Genomic DNA, 20,970 nt, shown 5'->3' with positions numbered 1-20,970 from the left:
AACTGTGCAACTGCCAGTTAGAGAGTCACCACCCTGAAATCAATTTCAATCAGAAGAGCCTGTTGCTCAATAAAAAGAAATTGACACTGAGATGCATTTAAGTATAAACGTCAGTCCAATTTCCATATTCCCTGATTATCCCCAAGAACCGTGTAGATTTGTATTCCATTCCCGTAGCTTAAGCTGGACGTACAAGGAAATCAAAACACACTCTTGAATTAATCAAAACAACTTTAAACTCCGTTCAATCCAACCATTTTTACAGCAAAAAAATTTTTAAGTCCTTCAGCTCACATACACCCCTCTGCAATGGCTTGGCAGCAGCTGCACTGCCACCATCCCTGTTGACAAGAGGTATTTCCCCATTACATAACAAAAGGATAAAAATCCCAAGAACAAGAAAGGTCCCTTTGAATTGCCCATCTTCTCTCAGTTTTTGGTGCTGTCTATATGGAACAACGCAACTTTTGCATTTTTAGTGACCATTTGAATTTTACTGCAGCGAACTCACAGTCACAGAGAACGATGCCCTTCATTTTTCAGAACAGGAGGGGAAACTTCTCTAAACAGACTTAGTGTATGTATCTGGTCTGATTTGGAAAGAGACTCTGCAAAACAGAAAACTGTATTTGTTTTACAAAGATACACAGCATTGTAAATCTCAGGAGTAGCTGGATATCTCACACTGGACAACAGTCTTCTGGTGGAGAGAGAGGAAATAGTAGTTTTGTAACACTGTAGTCAATACTACAATTGAGTCAGTGAAAACAGGTACCGGAAACCCAAGTACAATGCCTCCATACAATTTACATCACCCTGAATAAACTCATCACCTATCAATGGCACAGATCTTCATTGTACTGGAAAGATACTCTGTCTGGAAATACATGGAGGAATGGTTTTGTACTCTGACTCCCCATTTCTGCACCATCCACACTTTTGTATATAGAGCTTTATCAAAGCAGCACACATGCATAGAAGGTATTTCATATTCCTCTACCTGTGATCAAAGTCCAGTAAGAGAATCCGGGTATGAGTGAGGAAACAATTTCAACTTTCTTTCCTGACCTCTTCTCTAAGATTGTCCTTCCCCTGTCATAGGGAATGACACTTACTGGCCATACTCTGATAGCCGCAAAAACTACATAACACTTTTTAATAACTCACTCCAAAGAAATATAAATGCTTGTTTACTAAACAGAACTAAGACACCTTTGTTCAATACTTCAGCCTGTAACAGAATGACATATAGAAAAATTAAGCAGAGGGGGGCACTTTTTCCTCACATTCCTTCTTTTCTGTGGCTTTAGTATGTTTGTTTAGAGCCAGCAAGTACCAGCTCACATTCTCTTCTCTGCCAGCTGGGGTTCTTACCGGTGACGACACTGGGGATTTTGGACAGAAAGCTCTTGACAGTGCGGATGGGAACTCCACCTGTTTTGTCATCCTGCATTCTTGTAACGATGTCTTCAATCTGTCAAAAGAAAGGGAAGACTTGGTGGTTTATGCAATATGGTGACTTTAACGCTTATATACCATGAGTGCTTTGGAGCCCTGCTGGTAGAATGGGCTTCAAATACACCATTGTGTATTACTGCACAAACACAGGTAGAGACACAACTACCTGCCCAAATTCAAACCCTGAGATCAGAAACCATGAGACAACATAGACTAGCTTTGAAGGCAGTGGTCAGATACTGACAATCCAACTGCAACTGCACTTCTTTTGCTGACCAGTGGTGATAGAAAGGTGCTGTTTGCTCCACAGATGAACTGGGTTGCACTTCAACCAGTTTAAGGAGGTTCACATCCAATCCACTTTCCCCTCTGCTTCCACGTTTGTTTGAATCCTCAATACTATAACCTTAGGAGAGCTTTCATTTTCCAAAGAGTCCCAGACAGTCACCAACTGCTTATGGCTTGAGAAGATTGGAAGATGGAACAGCTGCAGGAGGACTTCCCCTGCCTCGTTTTGTTTGCTAGGATGGTACATGCCCATGGTCAGCATACAAAGTAAATAACCAAAAGCAAAATGATTGTAGAGAAAAACTTGTTGGATTTCCACAGCCAAGCTACCTTTTAGTTCCCAGGCACACACATAATCCACCACATACAGAAAAAAACATGATCATCTTCAAAAGCCATGGCAATCAGAGGATCCAGTTACTGGGGGAACGAGCTTAACCCTCCTCCTGCTTACTCTGAAATGGGAAGGGATTTTTGCTTCTTTTAAGGCTACTCCCCATGCATTTACTCGAAGGCAATGCCAGGGAGAACAAAAAGCTGAACATAAACACAGTGCAGAAATTCAGTATCTCCAAAAACTCTCTTCAAGCTAATAAGGACTCAGAAGCCCAACAAAAATAGACCCAAAGCTGTTGTCTCTGTTAGCTCAAGCAGTCAACAGCACAGCCCCACCCACTGTTGTTGACAGGTGGCCAAGGGCAGCCAGACAGGGAGCACAGCTCTGATTTTACCTAAAAATTTCCTGCTCACAGATGCTACAGAACAGAGCCACAGCAGAGAGGTTACACCATGGGAGCACAGCCCCTCTCTCTCCTACAGGCACAGCCTAAGAGCTCAACATGCTCTCTCCATCTCTGGGAAGCCACTTCATTTACATACGCAAGTGAGTTTTTTTCACAGATTTAACACCTACATTTCAAAACAAGTTTAATTTCAAGTCTTCCCGAGGTGGTAAGACAATCTCCCAGCCAACTTCAGGCACTGAATTTGATCACTGTGTTTTTAACCTCAGGTTACCATTTAACTGAACTGTTCACACCTTGTTTATATATTACTTTTAATTTAACACATCGTGAACAAATTCTCAGTGGGAATGAAGTCACAAAGATGAAAATATCCTGACATATGCAACATATTACATGAGCTTTGGGTACTTACACAGTTAATTTGTGATAAAATAATGATACTTTCCCTCAAACGAATCACTATGAAAATTAATACTCCTTTTCTCCTTTGCCAGAGCCTCATGCAGAGTTTGCTGATCAAAGCATTGGGCTTTTTCCCAGTCTGAGGATATCTGGAGAAGTAACTGCTCATCTCTGATACCCGGAGGGTATCTGGAAAAGTAACTGCTCCACTAAAGAGTGGATAAAAAGCATTTCATTTTGTTGAGAGGAGCCTGACAGCATCACTTGTTATCAGAGTTGTTAGCAACCCAGACCTACAAGGCTACAGTGCTCCAACATCAGACCTATCGGGTGACAGGGCAGCTCAGTCACCTGTGAAGGGTGGACCAAGAGCCACAAAATCTCAGAATGGGTCAGGCTGAAGGGGACCACAGTGGGTGATCTGGTCCAACCTCCCTGCTCAACCAGGGTCATCCTAGAGCACATGGCACAGGATAGCATTTAGATGGTTCTTGAGTATCTCTGGTGAGGGAGACAGGACAGCCTCTCCGGGCAATCTGTTCCAGTGCTCAGTCACCCACACAGTAAAAAACTTTTCCTCATGTTCAGGTGGAACTTCCTATGCATCAGTTTCTGCCTATTGCCTCTTACCCTATTGCTTGGCACCATTGAAAAGAGCCTGACTCCATTCTTAGTCTTAGACTTCATCCAAGAAGGTCAGCCAGACTAGGAACTGCTTCCGCAAGGCAATGAAAAACCCTCTGTGTTACCAACTACTTATGTGTCTTCATCTGTATGTACTTGCAGCTGACATCAGAGAAAGATTTTTCCATGCATATTAGGAGGAAGCTACTTTGAAATGTGTTATGAGTACCCTATGTCTCCAAGGAACACTTAGAGGCTTCAAGAATCATGAGAATAATGTTTGGTAAAACTGTTGTTTTCTCTTTTTTTATTTGAATGAAAAGTTCAGAATGAAAAATGAGATAAAATAATTAATTCAATGCAGGAAAATTAACTTTTTACTCTTTTGCTCACTATAAGCTAGAGGAACACCAGCATGATTTATGCCATTAACACTCCAAGTTCAATTTCAAGCAAAATAAAACTTTAATTAACTTAAAAGAAAGACATTATTTTTATGTAAACTATTCCACATTTCAAGCAATCAGGCAGGCACTGGTGTCTCAAATGGGGTCATTAATTTCAGTTTCAGCTACAATTACAAATACCTACTACATTTTTAAATAAAAAATAAACAAAGCTACCCTAGAGAGAACTCCTTCCCAAAAGGCTCCTTCTTACTCTTGCCTTCTAGCCTGACTACACTAGGGGCACTTACTGCTCTCCTTATTTCTAGTTGTTGGATGTTTCTTTTCTCCTTTCCTTTCTACTCAAATACCACACCTCCGTTCTTTCCTCTCTCTCATCTGATCCAGACATGACTACACATGTCATCCTCCTACAGCATGCCCAGAATTTTCAGTCTGCTGCCTAAGAGCCCACAGGATTACAAGACCCTGGTTGTACACACTCTTTCCATTCCCAACACGCTTTTCTTGTGCTCTCCAGCAAATTTCTGCACTGCTTGAAGAGGACAGCATGGCATACTCAAAAAAACATTTGACAATCATTTAATCCTTTATTAAAGTTACAATCAAGTTTTAATTAAAATATTAAAAACCTGTATCTAGCAACCTGTTTTCAGTTTTTGTTCAGTTCGCTACAAAGAGAAGATCTGACCCTTTGTAGATCCTTTGTTTTGCACCCACCCAACACTTGCAGATATTACCACCCTGGATCCAAATTCCTGCTGAGCTATGGAAATGTTTCACAAACAAGAGATAGAGTGACAAAGCAGAAAAAAAGTGATCATTAGAGCTTCAAGCATAGAGAAAAGCAAAGAGGGAACATGAAGTGTGAAGGTCACTTTCATGAAAGCTTTTAATCTTAACTTTTAAGAGAGTTACCTAGACACTCGAGTGCTAATGATTCTCTCTTCAGCTTCTGCATGTCATTAAATACCCCTTAGGCTTCCCTCTCTGGCAGACAGGGAATGAGAGTCCTTGGACAGCTCATTTCATCAGGCTAGGAGGCAGAAACAAGTGCAACAAAGCATTCTTCATTTATCTCTCCTAAATGAGCAAGCTTCAGTGAACAAAATTCTGCCCAACAAAAGTCGTGGTAAGAATGGGCAATGCTTTTTGGGTTTTTTTTCTATGATGGGGGTCACTGCTATTTCAATCTAGTCTGATTTTGTAAAGGGAACTGTCATTCTTCTCTCCAAGTGGATTCTGGGTCAGTATCTTCACAAGAAAGCCAGAGGAATTCATGTATCTGCTGTCACCGTTAGCTACACACTGTAATGTATGCCTAACAAACTAGATCTGCTTTTCCTCCTGACTGGTTGCTGACATCTCTGCTCCTCACATTTGTCCAGAATGTTTTTTATTCCTCATTATCCCACTCTCGATGCATTGAAAAGGGCTTCTGGCTTCAGGAACACATTAGTGGAGACATAAACTACTGCAAGTAGCTTATGAGAGGCTACCAATATATTCTGTTACACAGAATGTGCTGGGAATTCAATGCATATATTGCTAGCATTCATTAGACCTTCTTTTCCACTATCAGCACTTTTGCTGGCCTAAGGAGGCTGAAGGCACAAAGTAGAAGACCTTGAATTTCTGTCAGAGCCAAGATGTCTGTCACTGGAAGATGAGAAGTCCTTTTTCTGGGGCAGGAGAGAACAAAAGATTACATTTGTTGATGCATTAGAATAACTAAGTGACATAATACAACAACAAATGTAACAACCACAGCCTGGCAACTCTGGGTCAGTGTCACCTAACATCCCATTACCATTATAAGAGGGAAAATGACTCTTAACTTCGCAGTAGCTTTTCTTTCTTCCAGCACCAAGGTAAAGCAAGGTTCTGCTTCAAGTTAGCACACACAGCCTCACTGAGTCCTGGTCAAGGTTGACCTTGAAGGTGACATACTGAGAGAAGGACAAGTTACACATGGAAAAGAAAAGCTACCAGTTCCCACCTCCCACAGCCAGACACCACCAGCAGCTAATGGAGCTCCCTGGCTGAACATGTTCAATGAGACTGAGTGATGACCACATAATGATGTCAGAGGCCCTCACGGTCCCATTTTGCCATTTTACTTTGTGAGTTAGTGAGGAAAACAGTGCCCTTTTCAAATTCTAGCATCTGAGTTAGATGTACATATTCCCTTGGACCCTGCAGGAAAGCTCCTGCTGCCTATTTGTGAATATTTCAGGATGTACCAGGTGCCTGTCTGATTACTCACAGCAGCCACCTTACCCTTGGGGCCTCCTGTCACCAGCTAACCTGTGGCTGGAGAATCTCCAAGCATCACTCATCAGTGCCAACATTAAACATATAGGGTTAGAGAGAACACTGTGCAGTTGCAAACATCCTCTCTGACCTGGCCAACAACAGCTCTCATGCATACTGGGGGAGCTCAATGGTACATGGAGCAAAGGATCAGGCTGTTATCAGCTAGCATGATGGCAATAATTACAAGCACATTTGATCTTTTCACTGAAGTATAAGTTTAAAAGAGACACTTTCTCACAGTGCCAAGTCTTACTCCCCTAAGTGTCTCTGACACTATCAGCGTGCCAGTGCATTCTCCACCTGCTGACTCCTGCCATGCAGCCCACACATGCACAAACAAGGAAAGTTAATTTGACAAGATGCCTGAAGCCAGCTTGCTTCACTGGTCCAGTCAATTTCACTCTGCTCAAAAAATAAGAAGAAAAGGCTGAAAAATAAGGGCTATACAGCTCCCTTTGGCACCCTCAAGGGAGAAAGGACAACCTTGCCTCTGAGGCAATGATGGAAAGTGGCAGAGCAGCTCTGCCAGAGAATTGTGGTGTGGCCTTCAGCAATCAGCATCATCTGCTTCTGTCCAAGTCTCCTCTCCTGCGTAACAGAGATAATACCAAACTACACAGGGGTGCTGAGATTTAGTTCAAAGATGTCTAAGAAGGAGTAGGAATGTCTTGGATAGCAGATGCCACACAGCTACAAAAGATACATTCCCCATCTCTGAGAACCTTTCACAATCCCAGCAAAACCAAGTGGCAGCAGAGCACGGATGCATCAGCTGGCAGGGCCGTTTGGCTGCTTCCCACCTGACCAACACCCAGCGACGGCTGAAGTCAGGCCACTGCTGGAACTTCTGCTCTTCCTGAGGGAGACGTCTCTGCCTCGTTTTAAAATTTCAGAGTTTATTTCAGATACAGGCAGAGTATGCCACATATCTCACTTAATTGGGAGTGTGTTTCAGGGAGGAAAGAAAATAACTGTGATCTTCAGAATGGGATGGTGAAACAGAGTTAATAATGTTACCTCGGAACTGGTAACATGCTTTAGCATTTATATATCTCTGCTGTGAATAGGAGGGTACCAGTGAAGAACAACCACCAAGGCATTTGTCCTGATTAATTGTACGCTGCTGCTAATCCAGCTAGAGCTTCACAAAAGTGAGCATCTACTCACAAGTCATCACATGGAAGGACAGGTTTCACCACATCAATTGGATTATACAAAACAAACCTTAGGGAAAAACTGTGACGCTTACTGAGCTGCTGAGGTGCAACACCAGAGTCTGGAAAGTACCAGGCAGCAGTTTTTTGAGCAGACCGTGCCTCCCTAACACAGCCCACAGTGTCAGCTCTGCATGGCACCCCCAGCTCAGGCCTGGGCTGCGTTACAAGAAAACGTAGTCATGGAAAATGAGAGCTGGAGCTACTCCCCTCAGGCACTATATGCACAGTTGGAAAACAGGGTTTAATATTCAGCAGAAAAACAAAGCATAGCAAATTAATTCAGCAAACAGAGATTCTCCAAATGAGCTGAACTAATGCAATTTTCTCCCTCCCCAAAAATCGAGCTTTTTAGCCCATCAGTGTCAACAGTGAGAAGCAAAAGACAGCAATGTGTCAAGTGTTATGCAAACTCAATTTTTCATTAAAAACATTTTGACAGACAACTCCCGATGAGATCAAATTCTACATGAGCTATAATTGCTTAAAAGAGAAAGCTATTTTGGCATGTTAGAAAGCTGTGTAAAAATAAAAAGTAAACTCTTGCTTATTGATTGTGCTACTGTAATTACAGCAGCAAATGCTTGGGACTCTGTTCCACTACGCATCATAACAGAAGTATCTTGTGAACAGTGCTGCATTTCTCCCACATGCTTTCTACCTTTATGGCAAAGATGCCACATATATGCATATAATCAGCTTGAGAGATCTTACACCATTTAAAGAACAACTGCTCTAATTAAAACCTTCTAAGGCTAGCTCCAAAATAGACCAGATATTTACTTTGTTCCATAAGCAGAAGTGTTAAGCTTTTTAAAATTGTAGGAAAGTATCATAATTATCCAATGAAAAGACAATATGAATTTTAAATAAAACTCCAATGGAAACCAAGCAGCCACAGAATTACAACAGAGGTGTGAAGAAAGTCACACTTTTGTAAAAAAAAACAAAAAGCAAAAAACAACAAAACAAACAAACAAAAAAACCACCTCTGCCACACAGTATTTATTGACTAGATGTGGCTTTTGTGTAACTTACGAAATATGCAAATCTATGCACAGAGAAACACATAAATTCAAAGATCATTTCAGCCAGGAAACCTGTAGGATGGAATGATCTACACACTGTTTCTCAGCGTGTGATCTGAATTGGAGGAACCACCACTTTGGGGAAGAAAAGGAAGAAGTTAGTGCCTGTGTTCTTTTAACAGTGCTGCTAAGGGAAGGCGTTGGTGCTGGCGCCATTTGGGCTGCTGGTACCTGCTAGCTAGTGACAGAATAGAGCTTCCCAGATCATTTTTCACAGGTCACCAGTCACCTAGTACTAACTGCATCTGACCATGCCATCCTCAGCAAGATTTGAATGGATAATCCTGAAGTGCTCTGCAATGACTATCTGTGGAAAGAAGACTGAATCAAAACAAAGCAGCAGCATGGGTTGAAATATGAAGAAGTAAAGTTATAACAGGAAATCTAGAGCTGCACTTCTGGTAATATAATCACCATAGTCCCCATATACTAATAACAAGAAATGTTTGGGGGAGCATAGGAGTAGGTGCTTTCCTTTGATGTGGTTTACTGAAGTCACTGACTGCAGGGACTGACAGCATCCTGCTGCCTCGCTCCAGCCAGGGTCCGACGCACAAGTTGCCATGGAAACAGCAGAGATTTTCTCTTCTGTTGCATCACTGCCCTGAATGCAAAACTACGCAGGTCTCCAGACTGCTCATACGGTGACAAATGAGGAGCGGAGCAGACATGCTACCACAGCCCACATGGGGACTGCTGCAGAAGGGCTGAATGCTGTACATGACCTGGCAGAGCTCCCTCACACACCTGCTCCCATGCACACACAAACATTCAGGCCCCTTGTTGGTCCCACTGCAGGCATAAGGCCATTAACCAAACCTCAGGAATGCTCAGAAGCCAATCTGTGACCCTGCTGCCATCTAAAATAACCCTGCACAAACCACTCAAATTGGGACATTTCAGAAGTGAGTGGGTTTAGTTTAACAGCTTTGATTTTGCTAGTGCTTCTTTTGGGGGTTAGCTCCCACACCCTGAATTTCACTTTGAGTTCTGGCCATCAACTAATCATTCTCGTGCAGGACAAAACTATGCTGAAACTTGAGGTTTTTTTATTCTAAAACAATTGAGAAAGGTCCTGAAATCTTCAATCTTCCAGCAACATTGGGTGGAGTCTCCAATTTGTAACATCATCCAAGGACAGTTTTTGAATCCAGTTTAGAAGCAGCACATAAGAATCTTAGTATTATTACACTGTGGTCTGTGCCTGACCTGGCATGAGAAAGCAGCACCTCTCTCCCTGTGTGATGCTGAACCGAAGATCTATAAACACAGTCCTTGAAGAGGAAGTTCACTTTCCTCTGGAGCATCAAATACAAGGCACTTCCAGACAGAAAAATGCCAGAAAATGGTGGGTCACTAATCTGTTACCATGCAGGAACTTGCAGATCCCCAAATCTTGATAAAGTGAAGAGCTGGTTAGGACTGCACCCAAATCACTTCAAACCAAATCCACAACCCCAAGTGAAATCACATTCACACCTTCCAAAGCTGGGAATGGGACAATATTCCCAAGGCCCATCATCCTTCTCGGGAGCTGGAATCACAGAGCTGCCCACCTCCCAGCCCAACTGCTCCAATGCAAGGCAGGGGAGGAAGGGACTATCCAGCCACCTTCTTCCCAGCACCACTGGCATGTGACAGTGAGCCTTCAATGCAACAGGATGGAAAAGGCCATCCCTGGGCCTGGCAAAAATTACTTTGAACAATGCTGAGGAGAGGTAGAAAGACAAGTTATTCCTCATGAGTGTTTTCCCCCTTTGCTACAAAATGCAGCACCTGCTACCTAACTGATCTGAAGTATTTCATTAAATATATTATTTATTGAAATGAAATACAGAGGCATAAATATTAAGCAGATAAGAAGTTGGGATGCAGTTGATGGATGCTCAATCAAAATTTTTGGCATTGCTACTGCTGTCTTTAAAAATCTGAGCAACGATGAGCAGGGAATGTCATTGTATCACCTCAAACACTCAGGGAGGGCTGTGTTGTTCTCTGGGTCTCACTTTTAAAATGCAAAGTAGATTTTCTACCCCACTAACAAATCTTTAACAGGGAGAGAACTCTGTAGTTGAAAGGGGGAAAAAATTTATCTGCTGCATTCCTGACTTTATTCTGCATACAGGGGAAGAAAACAAAGAAACCCAATCCAATTTAAAGTGACTATTTTCTGCTTAAAATGGTAAGATCTGAATTTGCACTTTGATTTAGGCCCCAGAGCTGAGGGGAGACTTGTGTCCATATCCTCGTGAAAGGGCAGAAAGGTATTTGTAGTGAAAAGGAGGACATATGAATCGTAAGACAAGACTTTTACACTGTGGACTTCTTGATTCAATCTGAGCTTCATCAAAGCACTAACAACTGCAGGTAAAACAAGATGAAGCTATGTAGGACAAACTTGAGAATATTATTATTTAGTAAGAAATGCGGTGTACCATCATTTTTTATTCTTTTTGCAAAGCTTCATAAGGATGTTCCTAACTTCTCCCACAGTAGTGAAGATACTTGGAGCCATTCAGGAAATAGTTCACAAGTTATTTCCGGCATGAGACAGAAAAGCTGGGATTTGTTGTTCCCTGCAGGGAAGTTGTAGCACTGGCACCAAATCTCCACCATCACCTTTCCTAATGAATTGATGAGGGAAACTATCCAGCATATCTCTTCTTTCTATTTCGGTAGTTGAGGGCTTCTGTGGCTTAGCTGAAATAAATTATGCAGAAATATATATACATGCTAACAAACCAAATGTTTTAAAGAAAATAACAACAAAGTAGGGCTTCAGGAGTTTTTTCCTACCTTTCTTTTTAAGCATTCCTCTGTGTATGTAACACTGTGACACATAATACAGCGTGACAAGTCATTTCATGCATCATTTAATTCTTTGCACTGCAAAGTGCCCTACCACAATAAAGATTAGCTACATCCCTCTTGCCCCCAAATGCTGTTGAAGGTGCAAAGCAGAGAAGTTTACAAATTACAGGAAAGACAAGAAACCCTATACACCAACATTAAAAGGTTGTATTTGGTTTCTCTTCCTCTCCTTGTGACAGTGTCATGTTGCAATTTCTAATATTGTTTTTATACACTAAAACAAAAAATTACTTAAAACAAGAAAGGCAAGGACACAGAAAAACCCACCAAAGTTTCCACCACCCAGAATGAAAAGATACCACTACAAAAGTAAATGCAATTTTATTTTGAATTTCAGAACAGAGGGAAAACAGAGGCTCTGTAAAGATTTGTTCATTGGAGAGTGAAAGAATGTAGATTTAAATTTTTTTGATACTTCTAAACCCATGTATTTTCTTCATATTGCTTTTTAATGCCTTTTAAATGCATTTATCAAAAAAAAAAAAAAAGGATTGGTTTATATACAAATATGTACAAGATTACCAGTGTTGGAAACTGAACACCTTGATTAAGCCCACAAAGGGACAATGTTGAAGTGTTTAGCACTGTGAGACTTTCTGTAATAACTTGGTGAAGGAGTTCCCCATAAAAAGCAGTGTCCACTCACACCATGGCTAAACACTCCGCAAAGTACAGATGCAATTTTCTCAGCAAGGTGATAACCTTTAGGCAGTTAGCAATTATTGAAGAAACATTTTTCAAGTAGTCTACTTCACTCTCTGATGTGTTAGTGAGCAGCAGTAAAATGAAAAATATTAGATAAAACTAAAATCTGAGCATTAATCGAAACAGATTGGATACTATCTGACAAAGGTTATCTTAATTTGGCAATTCATTTATCCAAATATGCTAAATTAGGCTGATAGGAAAGTTTGCATAACACAGGACTCACAGAGGTTCTTTAACCGAGCCACTCAAGTGCTTTGGTCCTTGACTTTGATAGCAGCTATTGCTAGAATGAAAAACCCAAACCTCACAGATCGCTCAGCAGAATGCATGAATTAAAAATGCACATGACTCTTGTAACAGGATCATCAGTACTGGATTTGTTAACATTTTTATGCACTAAAACTAGCATTTATTATACCAAGATTGACTGGTGCTTTCCCTTTGGCAAAGCAAATGTCGCAAATCAAACAGCAGTTATGAGTTCTGCCACAAATTACAGTCCTCACCATGGACGAAGTTATTTACTTCAGCACCAATTTTATGATTTATTCAGTGGTTCCATTGCTGTTAGCGCTGAACTTTTTAGTAATGATATTGCCAAAGACAAAAAAATTTGTAACACCTTAGAAAAAGAATAATTTTCCTTCTTCATATAAAAAGGGATAGAAATCCCCCCTCCCAAGTTCTCCTTCCAAATTCCTTCTAATAATATATCAAAGAACACATTGTAGTAAACATGTGGCATTTAATAAAAATGATGACACGTCAGCTTTGTTTTCAAATCTCGGCATCAAACTGCTGTTTGATTCAACTCTGGCCTTTAATGCAGCTAATGCACAAATGGGGCTCTGCTGTTTTAACCCCCTATTTTACAATACTTCTCGAAAATTTTCCACAGGGAATCATAGGTGTCCCAGCTCTGCAGAACACTCGTGAACTTTTCTTGAGCAGAAATGACTAAAAATGAACCCTGCCAGAGACACTGATCTTAAAGACTTTTACCTCTTGACACCTAACCAGTATTGTTCCTAATTTCAGAGGATGGGAAGAGCTACCTGTGGACTCAAAGTCAGAAACTCTACAAAGAAAGGTATTGCTTACTTTTGGTACTTTATTGCTATCTTCTCTCCAGGGGGACTGTGTAAGAGACAACTGAAGACACAGCTCACAACACAGAATTGCCCAGCCGGAACTCAAGGCGCTCTCACCTGCCTCTCCTGCCAGCAGACAACACAAAAGGCCATCTCCGGCCCTGTATTGTCAACTTGCTGTTTTACTCACTGAGAAAGGACAGGACAGAATGAAAAGAGCAGACACTGCATCCTGTGGCTACAGCTTGGTGGCTGTTCCAACATGTGAACACGTCAAATGAGGGAGAGTGAGCTGCCTCCAGAATATGAAACAGCTACTCTTACCCTTTTTTATATCACTGTCATATGATAACTGTTATCTATACACACGTGGATTTTCTTCCTTTCAAATGCAGAAAGTATTAGCTCCAAAACATAAATAGTGAATAATACTTTTGCATCAGACATAATTTTTTCTCATAGATTTTGTGTTCAATTAGCTCTGTTTTTATGGTGTGGAAGGAAAACATCTAGCACAGGTAATAACACCATAAATATACTAAATTTTATTATGCAGGAACAACTGGTTATACAACACAGTTTTGACTTCAACTCTACCTTACCTTCCCAACCCACGGCTTCTGCACTAATATACTTTGCTTGTAGAATATTGTTTGATTAAAGAAAAAAAAGTTAAACACCTATACATCTCAGCTGGACAAGAATAGTTAGCCAGAATATCTTTTCAATACATTTTTAATGTTAATATTTGATGCCAAAAGATGGAATTGTTAAATACATAACTATGTTACAAGGGTTGATCTTTTTAAATTGCAGAATGGCAGCTGAGAGATAGATGTGGTATTTGGTTGTAGTTCACATGGATTTCATTACTGAAATGGAGTAGCATACTAAGAACAACACATAAATAACATGAGTTTTAAGCATCTAGAATTACAATATAAATCACAGATCACATTAAAATTATTTACCTTCCTCATTCCACGATGGAATGAAAGTAATTCTACACACAGATGGGAAATACATTTTATGGTTTTCTAAATACAGAGGGATCACTGTTTTATGATGCTTAAATTGCTTTTCCATTCCAGCTTTTATAAACACACTTAGGATCCTCAGAAATATGACTGACTTTTAGATAAAAAGGAGTTACAGGTTAGCATGCCTGACTTGTACCCTTATGCTGTTAAATCTTATTAGTGCCAACCCTGACACTAGTATTTCATGGTAAATCATTAACGAAAGAGGATAAGGGGGTTTCACTTGACTATAAAATCATCTTCCTACCAGACAGGGTCACTGAAGTGTTGATTTATTCACTGTTGAGGCAGATTCAAACTCTCCCTATTCTATAATTTCCTTTTTCTAAGGTATTATCTCCCAAGTTTTTTCTCTGTCCAACTACAAAGCAACAAAACTAGCTCTAAAACAGAATTAAAAGATATCTAGCATGCTTTCCAGCAACTCATATTTCAGTGCACTAACTTTTTGTAGCAATATATCTATAGGTCGATCAAAAAAAGATCAGAAACAAAAGTACAATAATGATTCTTGTTGATAAGAAAAAACCTTGCAGAAAAATTTATTTAGTGCTTCCTTGTCTCACTAAGAATAATATATTTTTAACCATAAATTCTACCCTAAAATAAAACCATGTAGTTCTGCAACAGTAGGTTGGGTTTTCTTAACTTTTTTTTCCAACTCACACAGCAAGAAAAAAACCCAACAACAAAAGAACCCAAAAAACTTACTCCAGAGTATTTTTTCCTTCATGTTCCTCCCTCCTCAGCAACCTGTTGTACCTCTTATCCATCCTGGCTTGATCTTCTACCCCACTTCCAGATTCCGCCCTAAGCCCTTCATTTGTGCAGTTGTCCAAGGACTTGAGGACATGCAACTCTTAAGGGGTAAGTGCTGTTTGCATTGAAATATGGTGCCACATTTTACTATCATTCATTTTTCCACACACGAAAACTAGATAAGCAGTTCAGGATCGTTCTATCTGAAACCTTTTCTGCGGAAGGAGGGGAGCACAGTAACCATAAGTCCTTTCAAACTGAAAGCCAAATGTGGTAGCTCACACCAGTGCTGCAGGGGATAAATGCTCCCTCCTGGATTGCCACTCTGAGGTTGAAGATGGTGCTGTGACAGGAAATGGTAGGTGGAGAAAACACTTGCAGAACCAAAGGTGCAGCCACTCAACCATCAGTCACAGGGAAAGAGAAGTGACTTGGGTTGCCTGTGTCCAACACTGGGCAGCAGAAAAAAAAAGGCTGGGATCTGAGCTCAGTGCTGCTGTACACTCTGCTTACTGGGTTTGGGAAGCTTATGATGGTATTAGTCTGTGTCTGTTAGCAGAGGACATTGGCACAAATAAATAAGCAAAAACTAGTTTTAGTGTCTGTCCCTTTAATTAGCTGAACACCATAAATAGATGTTTCATGTCTAAACATCCTAATTATAGACTTCTGGGCGACTTTGGTTCTTAACCTGCTAGCAGAGAGCAGATAAAGATGCTTAAGCTACAGCCTAGCTTTGATGAACATTTTTCATTTTGACCAGCTCCTGAAGCCAAAACTTTATTACATTTTTCAGGTAGTTTGAGTAATGAGCTTTTCAATAAGCTTCAGTAACTCTTCGGAGCAGTTCAGTTACTCTCCTGTCTTGCCAGTTGTTCTCTACAAACTGAGCAGTTTCTTGCTCTGACACGATGTCTTTTTTTGTTAAGATGGAAAGACCAAATGTGGATCTTTCTATTAATACATCAACCCTGCAACTTGCATTAAGCTAAGAATACTTATTTGAAGTAAAACACTTCTCTAAGGACAGATGCACATAATTCTCACCCATGTGAGCATGTTTGGCTAATGGGAAATATATGCATGTATGCACACATACGCTGTAAAAAAATCAAACTTCAAATATGAATGAGCATGAGTCAACTGAAATTTCTTTTTACTCAACCACAGTTGAATGCTGGGTCTATTCACGTTTTTACAACGAAGACTAAATGCAAAGGGTGTACAGTGAACTACTTCTCTTCACATTTTTTAATACAGAGCATTCCTTTAAAAGTGATGTTTTATGTTCTATGTAAACGTGACTGAGAAAGTAAAGAAATCCTCTGAAATAAGTAGTGTTGACAGGTTTTTTTCACTACCATAAGTCAAACTGAGTGAGCAAGATCTGGTACTGAATGCTAACAACTTCATTAAAAAAGCCAAATAAAAGCAACACTAGTGAAAAATCAACAGGAATTAGACACTTATCCTCCATCTAACATGTCTCACAACACTTGCTGTTTGAAGCACAAAGGCAGGAAACACAAGACTGCATAAATCTGTTATTTAACCAGGGTTGTGGGGCGACAGAATCCTTATACCTGGAGACAGCTCAGCAAGACACAGCTCTGCATTTCTCACCAACCAGTAAGACATTCAAAAGAAAATTAGTAATGACTGAATAACTGGATAAAGAAGTTTTAAAAAAAAAAAAAAGATTCTCTGCAAGCCCTCTTCAGTTTTGTACCAATATCAAGTGGCCCCTATTAGTGCTAGGAAGTATGCATGAAAAGAAACAAGACCCAACAGCCTGGAGATCAGCAGCTCCGGCTCCACGCTGGCCTCTGCACCTGCTTCAGCTCAGCAGTGCACAAGAGCTCTGCGGGAGCAGGGCGGAAGAGGAGGGTGGAAGGCCATCAATAATACATGGCTGAGCAGCCAGACGAAGGCAAAGGGACTGCGCACTGCATGATGATTTCAAAGCTGTCGTTCTAGAGAGTGTTCAAGGTTCTTAATGTGCGCGTGGCCAGCAGGTATTTGCTGGTGTCTTCCAGCACATAAATGAGCTGCTGGAAGGGGCTTACTCTAGACTGCATCCCACACCTGAGCAGCTCTCCAGCATGCTTGCTGAGATGGGTCAGTCTCTCCCAGAAATTCAACACCAATTTGCCTCCTTTCACATTCAGGAATCAAGTTCATATGCAGAGAGGTCTGACTGCTTTCTCACATTTAACACTGCTATCAGAATTAGGCTTCTGATATATAAGCTACTGGCAGGTTTCCAGGTCAGGCAACTAATATGCTACAAAATAAAGAACAAAAAGACCACTAATCATAGGTTTCTATTCTCTGCTCACAGTCCTTATTCAGACAAAACATTCACCACCAACTTCCATGTATCATTTGTCTGGTCACTTCTGTTGCTATCCTGAATTCACAGAGTCAGCAACAGCCTTTTCAATGTAATATCAACTTCAATATACCTGGGTGCAAAGATTTGTGTCATTCAACCACTGCACTGTCAGCCTCTGAATTTCAGGTCACCCTGAGGGTTTAATGCGCATCTTCCTGTTATTTGCTGTTTCCCATCTTGTCTAGATTTCAGTTCTTCCCACTATCCTGTTACTAGCAACGAGTGACTGTCACAAGCATTTTGCCTTTGCTTTCCAGATGTAGTAAGAGAGTAACTTGGATTCTCTTACTTCAGAACATGCAGCTCCTCTTTACTGGTTTCCTGGACCTCAGAAAAGGTTACTTCCCACCTTGCTGTATCTTTACCTCCAAGTGCCTCAGTCTCCTCATCTCCTTTGCCATCCTTCTCCCCACCACACATCTGTTCCTCTGAAAGTACGAAAACCTGTCACTCTCTAGTCCCAAGCTTGGAGAGCTCTCTGGGCAGTACCAAACATGCTCAGGAGGGGGAGGACTCCAAAAACCTCTGCTTATTCAATCTTACTCTATGTATTTGATGCTCCCTCTGAAACTTGCTGCTCGTACAGCTTTTGAACCCACTGTCCCACCCACACTTGGTGGGGAGGGGACATATCAGATACAATTGCAATTCTATGGTTCTACAAAAGCAAGTGGTTACATATTAGAGAGAGTTCATCCTTCCTGCAGGGAGTGCTGAACATCTATTTGTCTTCAGACAACACGCACAAAAGTGAGACCTTATGTACGACCCAGATAGACGGGAACAGCTCCTGTTAAAACTTGCAGTCAACTTGGAGATGCAAACCCGAGAGAAGCTGTGTTTCTGTTACTCTCCAGACTACCTAACAGGCCTTTCCTCTCTCACCAGTCTACCCAGTTCAAGACCAGCACCAGTTACATGCCTCCATCCCAGTTCAGGGCTATTTGTTCTTGCCTCTGCTTCAGAGCTTGCTACCCTTGCCAAGGTTCCAACAAACTAGTTGTGAATCAGGACACAGGAAAAACTCATTATTTAAAATGTATTTGGTTGCCTGTTAAGAAATTCACAGGAAGCTTTTCCTCAACTTCAGACAATAGCAAAAGTTACGTTGTTTTCAATAGAACAATACATGCTTTGTACCTTAATCACAAATGAAAAAGGAACTATCACCTTAATAGGTTAAGTGCCACTGGGTACCTCCAAGTTAATGTTGGCTTATCATTAAGGGAACCATACTAGAGATTTCAAACACCCCAGGAATCCATATTTGCAGTTTTACTCAATATTTGCTGAAATACTACACAGCACAAACACAGGTATACACCCCACATTCACCCCCACTTTTCACACTGTCTTTTCATGTGGCAGATTTAAGAACAAATGACACAAAATTTGTGACATCTCCAACAGCTCCTCCCTGTTATTAGAAATTAAACTGCTTAGTTACCATACTGTATCTTTCAGTTGTTCTCTTTCTAATTCTGAGAGGTTTTTCATGTTCATGGGAGTTTAAACAGGCATTTGGCCATGAAGTTTTTCTCCATAAAATACCATACCATAACATATTTTGTTATTCCTTTATTATTAAAAAACTCCTCTAGATGATAACAATCTCAGGTTTTCCATATATTTTTACATTCACAGCTCCAAGTACTTTCTGATCATTTTCACTGATAAGTTTGCATTTCATTAGTGTTTACAAGCATTTCTATGAAAGTGCAATAACTCATACCACTGGAGTTGTGCGCACAGTTCGTTCACTCCTCACAGCACTGTTTTTACGTAAGTCAATCATAGGTATACAGAAAATTTCAGGTCACTTCTGCACCAGTTTATTGAGAACATACTGACAAACTATTAAGTAGATATTTACAGTATGCTGAGTATTACCTAGATGAACAGAACAGTTTAGAGGATCTGTGATGTGTAGGAGGCAGGAATACACTCATGCCAAACCACTGAACTAGACTGGTTGCCACTGCCAACAGCTATACTTTGGCTGATGAAAGTCTTTGAGCAACAATGATTGCTATATGCTCTGCACAAGGAAGTATAGAAATTAATTATCCACAAGTAGTATTATTCTGAATTGCTGCTGGATTTTTCTTTACTACAGCCTTCCTCAGATCTCTTGTGTTATTTAAAATTAATGATGTTTCAGTCATTCAAAAATGTTATGTGTAACCTGGTGCATTTGCTTCAACAGAATGATGCTAAAGGCAACTTTTGGCATGCCCTAGTTGCTGAGCTCAAACCAATTTTTTAGTGATGTATGCATTAAGAGGGGTTTGCTGCTGTATAGCTCTGCACTAAATGGAAGTATCAAAAAAGCCTGCCTTTTTTAGATTGAGACCTCTGGGAACTGAAAACTAAACTAGCATAAAATATCTTTCTCTCCCCTTCTTTGAGGCGAGACACTTGGTCAGTGGCTGCAGACATAGCAGAGGTGAGCAGTGGGATGCTGGAAGGGACCTTTCATCACAAATTTGGGACAATGTATTTCAAAGCCTGCACTTGGTCTCCCCTATACTTGTATTCCTGTCCTTGTTGCTTTTCCTTTCCTGCTAATTCTTTATCAGAATTTCCTCCTGTGGAAAGCAAGATGAGAAATCTCTCCCTTTCCTGCAGTTATTCAGCCGAACAGCCTCAGGTCTGAGGTCAAGTGGGGATAGAGCCACAGCTCCCCTGCCAGTCCCCCCCCCCCCCCCCACTTCCCCCCCATAGCTTTCTTTGCCCTCCACAGCAGGTCAAACGGGGCTGTGCAAGCAGCAGCTGGACTTGAGATGCTGTCTCTTAAAGCATGCTGTTGAGGGATCATTCTTATGCTCCATTTTCTTGTACTCTCAGGTCAATCTGGCCTCTTAAACCTGTAGCAGCCCTTATACAAGTTTTTATTTTTCTCAATAAGGATCTCAAGGAATTGTAGAAACGTGTGACTTGGATGTTTTTCTCTTTTAAAACAAACCTAGGAAAAGTATGTTCTGTCTTTTCAGCTTCATCTGTCTGCACAATTTTTAAAATAACTTGTGACTGTGCATCTTAGAAGATGCCATTTCTTACAAATTTTTAGTGCCTATATTACACTAATAGATTTTATTACATTTATGAATTGGGTCTTACCATCACTAAGGCATAAGCAAGCCTTAACACCAACTGTTATTACTACTAGCCCTGGGAGTCCAAAACTTAGTCCAGGGACATTACTAATTGCAACTGACATGAACCTTTGATTTTTGCTCTAATTAACTGAATGAGAAGTGAGCATAAACCATAAAATTTTGGAAGAGAAAAGTTGCCTTACAAACCTATTCCTTACCTGACTGGCAACAGTTCAGTGACCTTCACAGCTGGGTGAGGAGTTGCAGAAGAGCAAACTCCAAGAAGACAGAGAGCCTCCCTGACTCTGACATCGGTCAGGGAATTAAACCTGGTGTTTGCTTCAAGTCACAGACAGCAATCAGAGATGAAGAGCAGAATTACTTGCTTATCTTCTTTTGGATTTTAAAGATGCTTCCTCAACAGAATTAAAATTGAATGCCCAAATATCACTCAAACAGGTAAAA

The 20,970-nt window shown here is 40.7% G+C and overlaps 1 protein-coding gene across 7 annotated transcripts in view; it reads right to left on the bottom strand.

Annotated features, from left to right (window-relative positions):
- The window catches only part of RGS6 (regulator of G protein signaling 6), a 276,484-nt gene that overhangs the window by 107,941 nt on the left and 147,573 nt on the right, over nt 1–20,970 (bottom strand). For all 7 annotated transcript variants that reach the window (XR_007204599.1, XM_048308531.1, XM_048308536.1 and 4 more), the window contains exon 3: nt 1,375–1,474. Coding sequence is in view for 6 of the 7 variants with exons in the window: in XM_048308531.1 (XP_048164488.1) it covers nt 1,375–1,474 (100 nt within the window). In the remaining variant the exon portion in view is untranslated. The remainder of the gene's footprint in view (nt 1–1,374; nt 1,475–20,970) is intronic.

This window comes from Corvus hawaiiensis, chromosome 6, assembly GCF_020740725.1.
Source record: "Corvus hawaiiensis isolate bCorHaw1 chromosome 6, bCorHaw1.pri.cur, whole genome shotgun sequence".
NCBI classification, from domain to species: domain Eukaryota; kingdom Metazoa; phylum Chordata; class Aves; order Passeriformes; family Corvidae; genus Corvus; species Corvus hawaiiensis.
The sequence above is the reverse complement of the archived record's forward strand: the minus strand, read 5'-3'. Positions and strand labels throughout refer to the sequence as shown.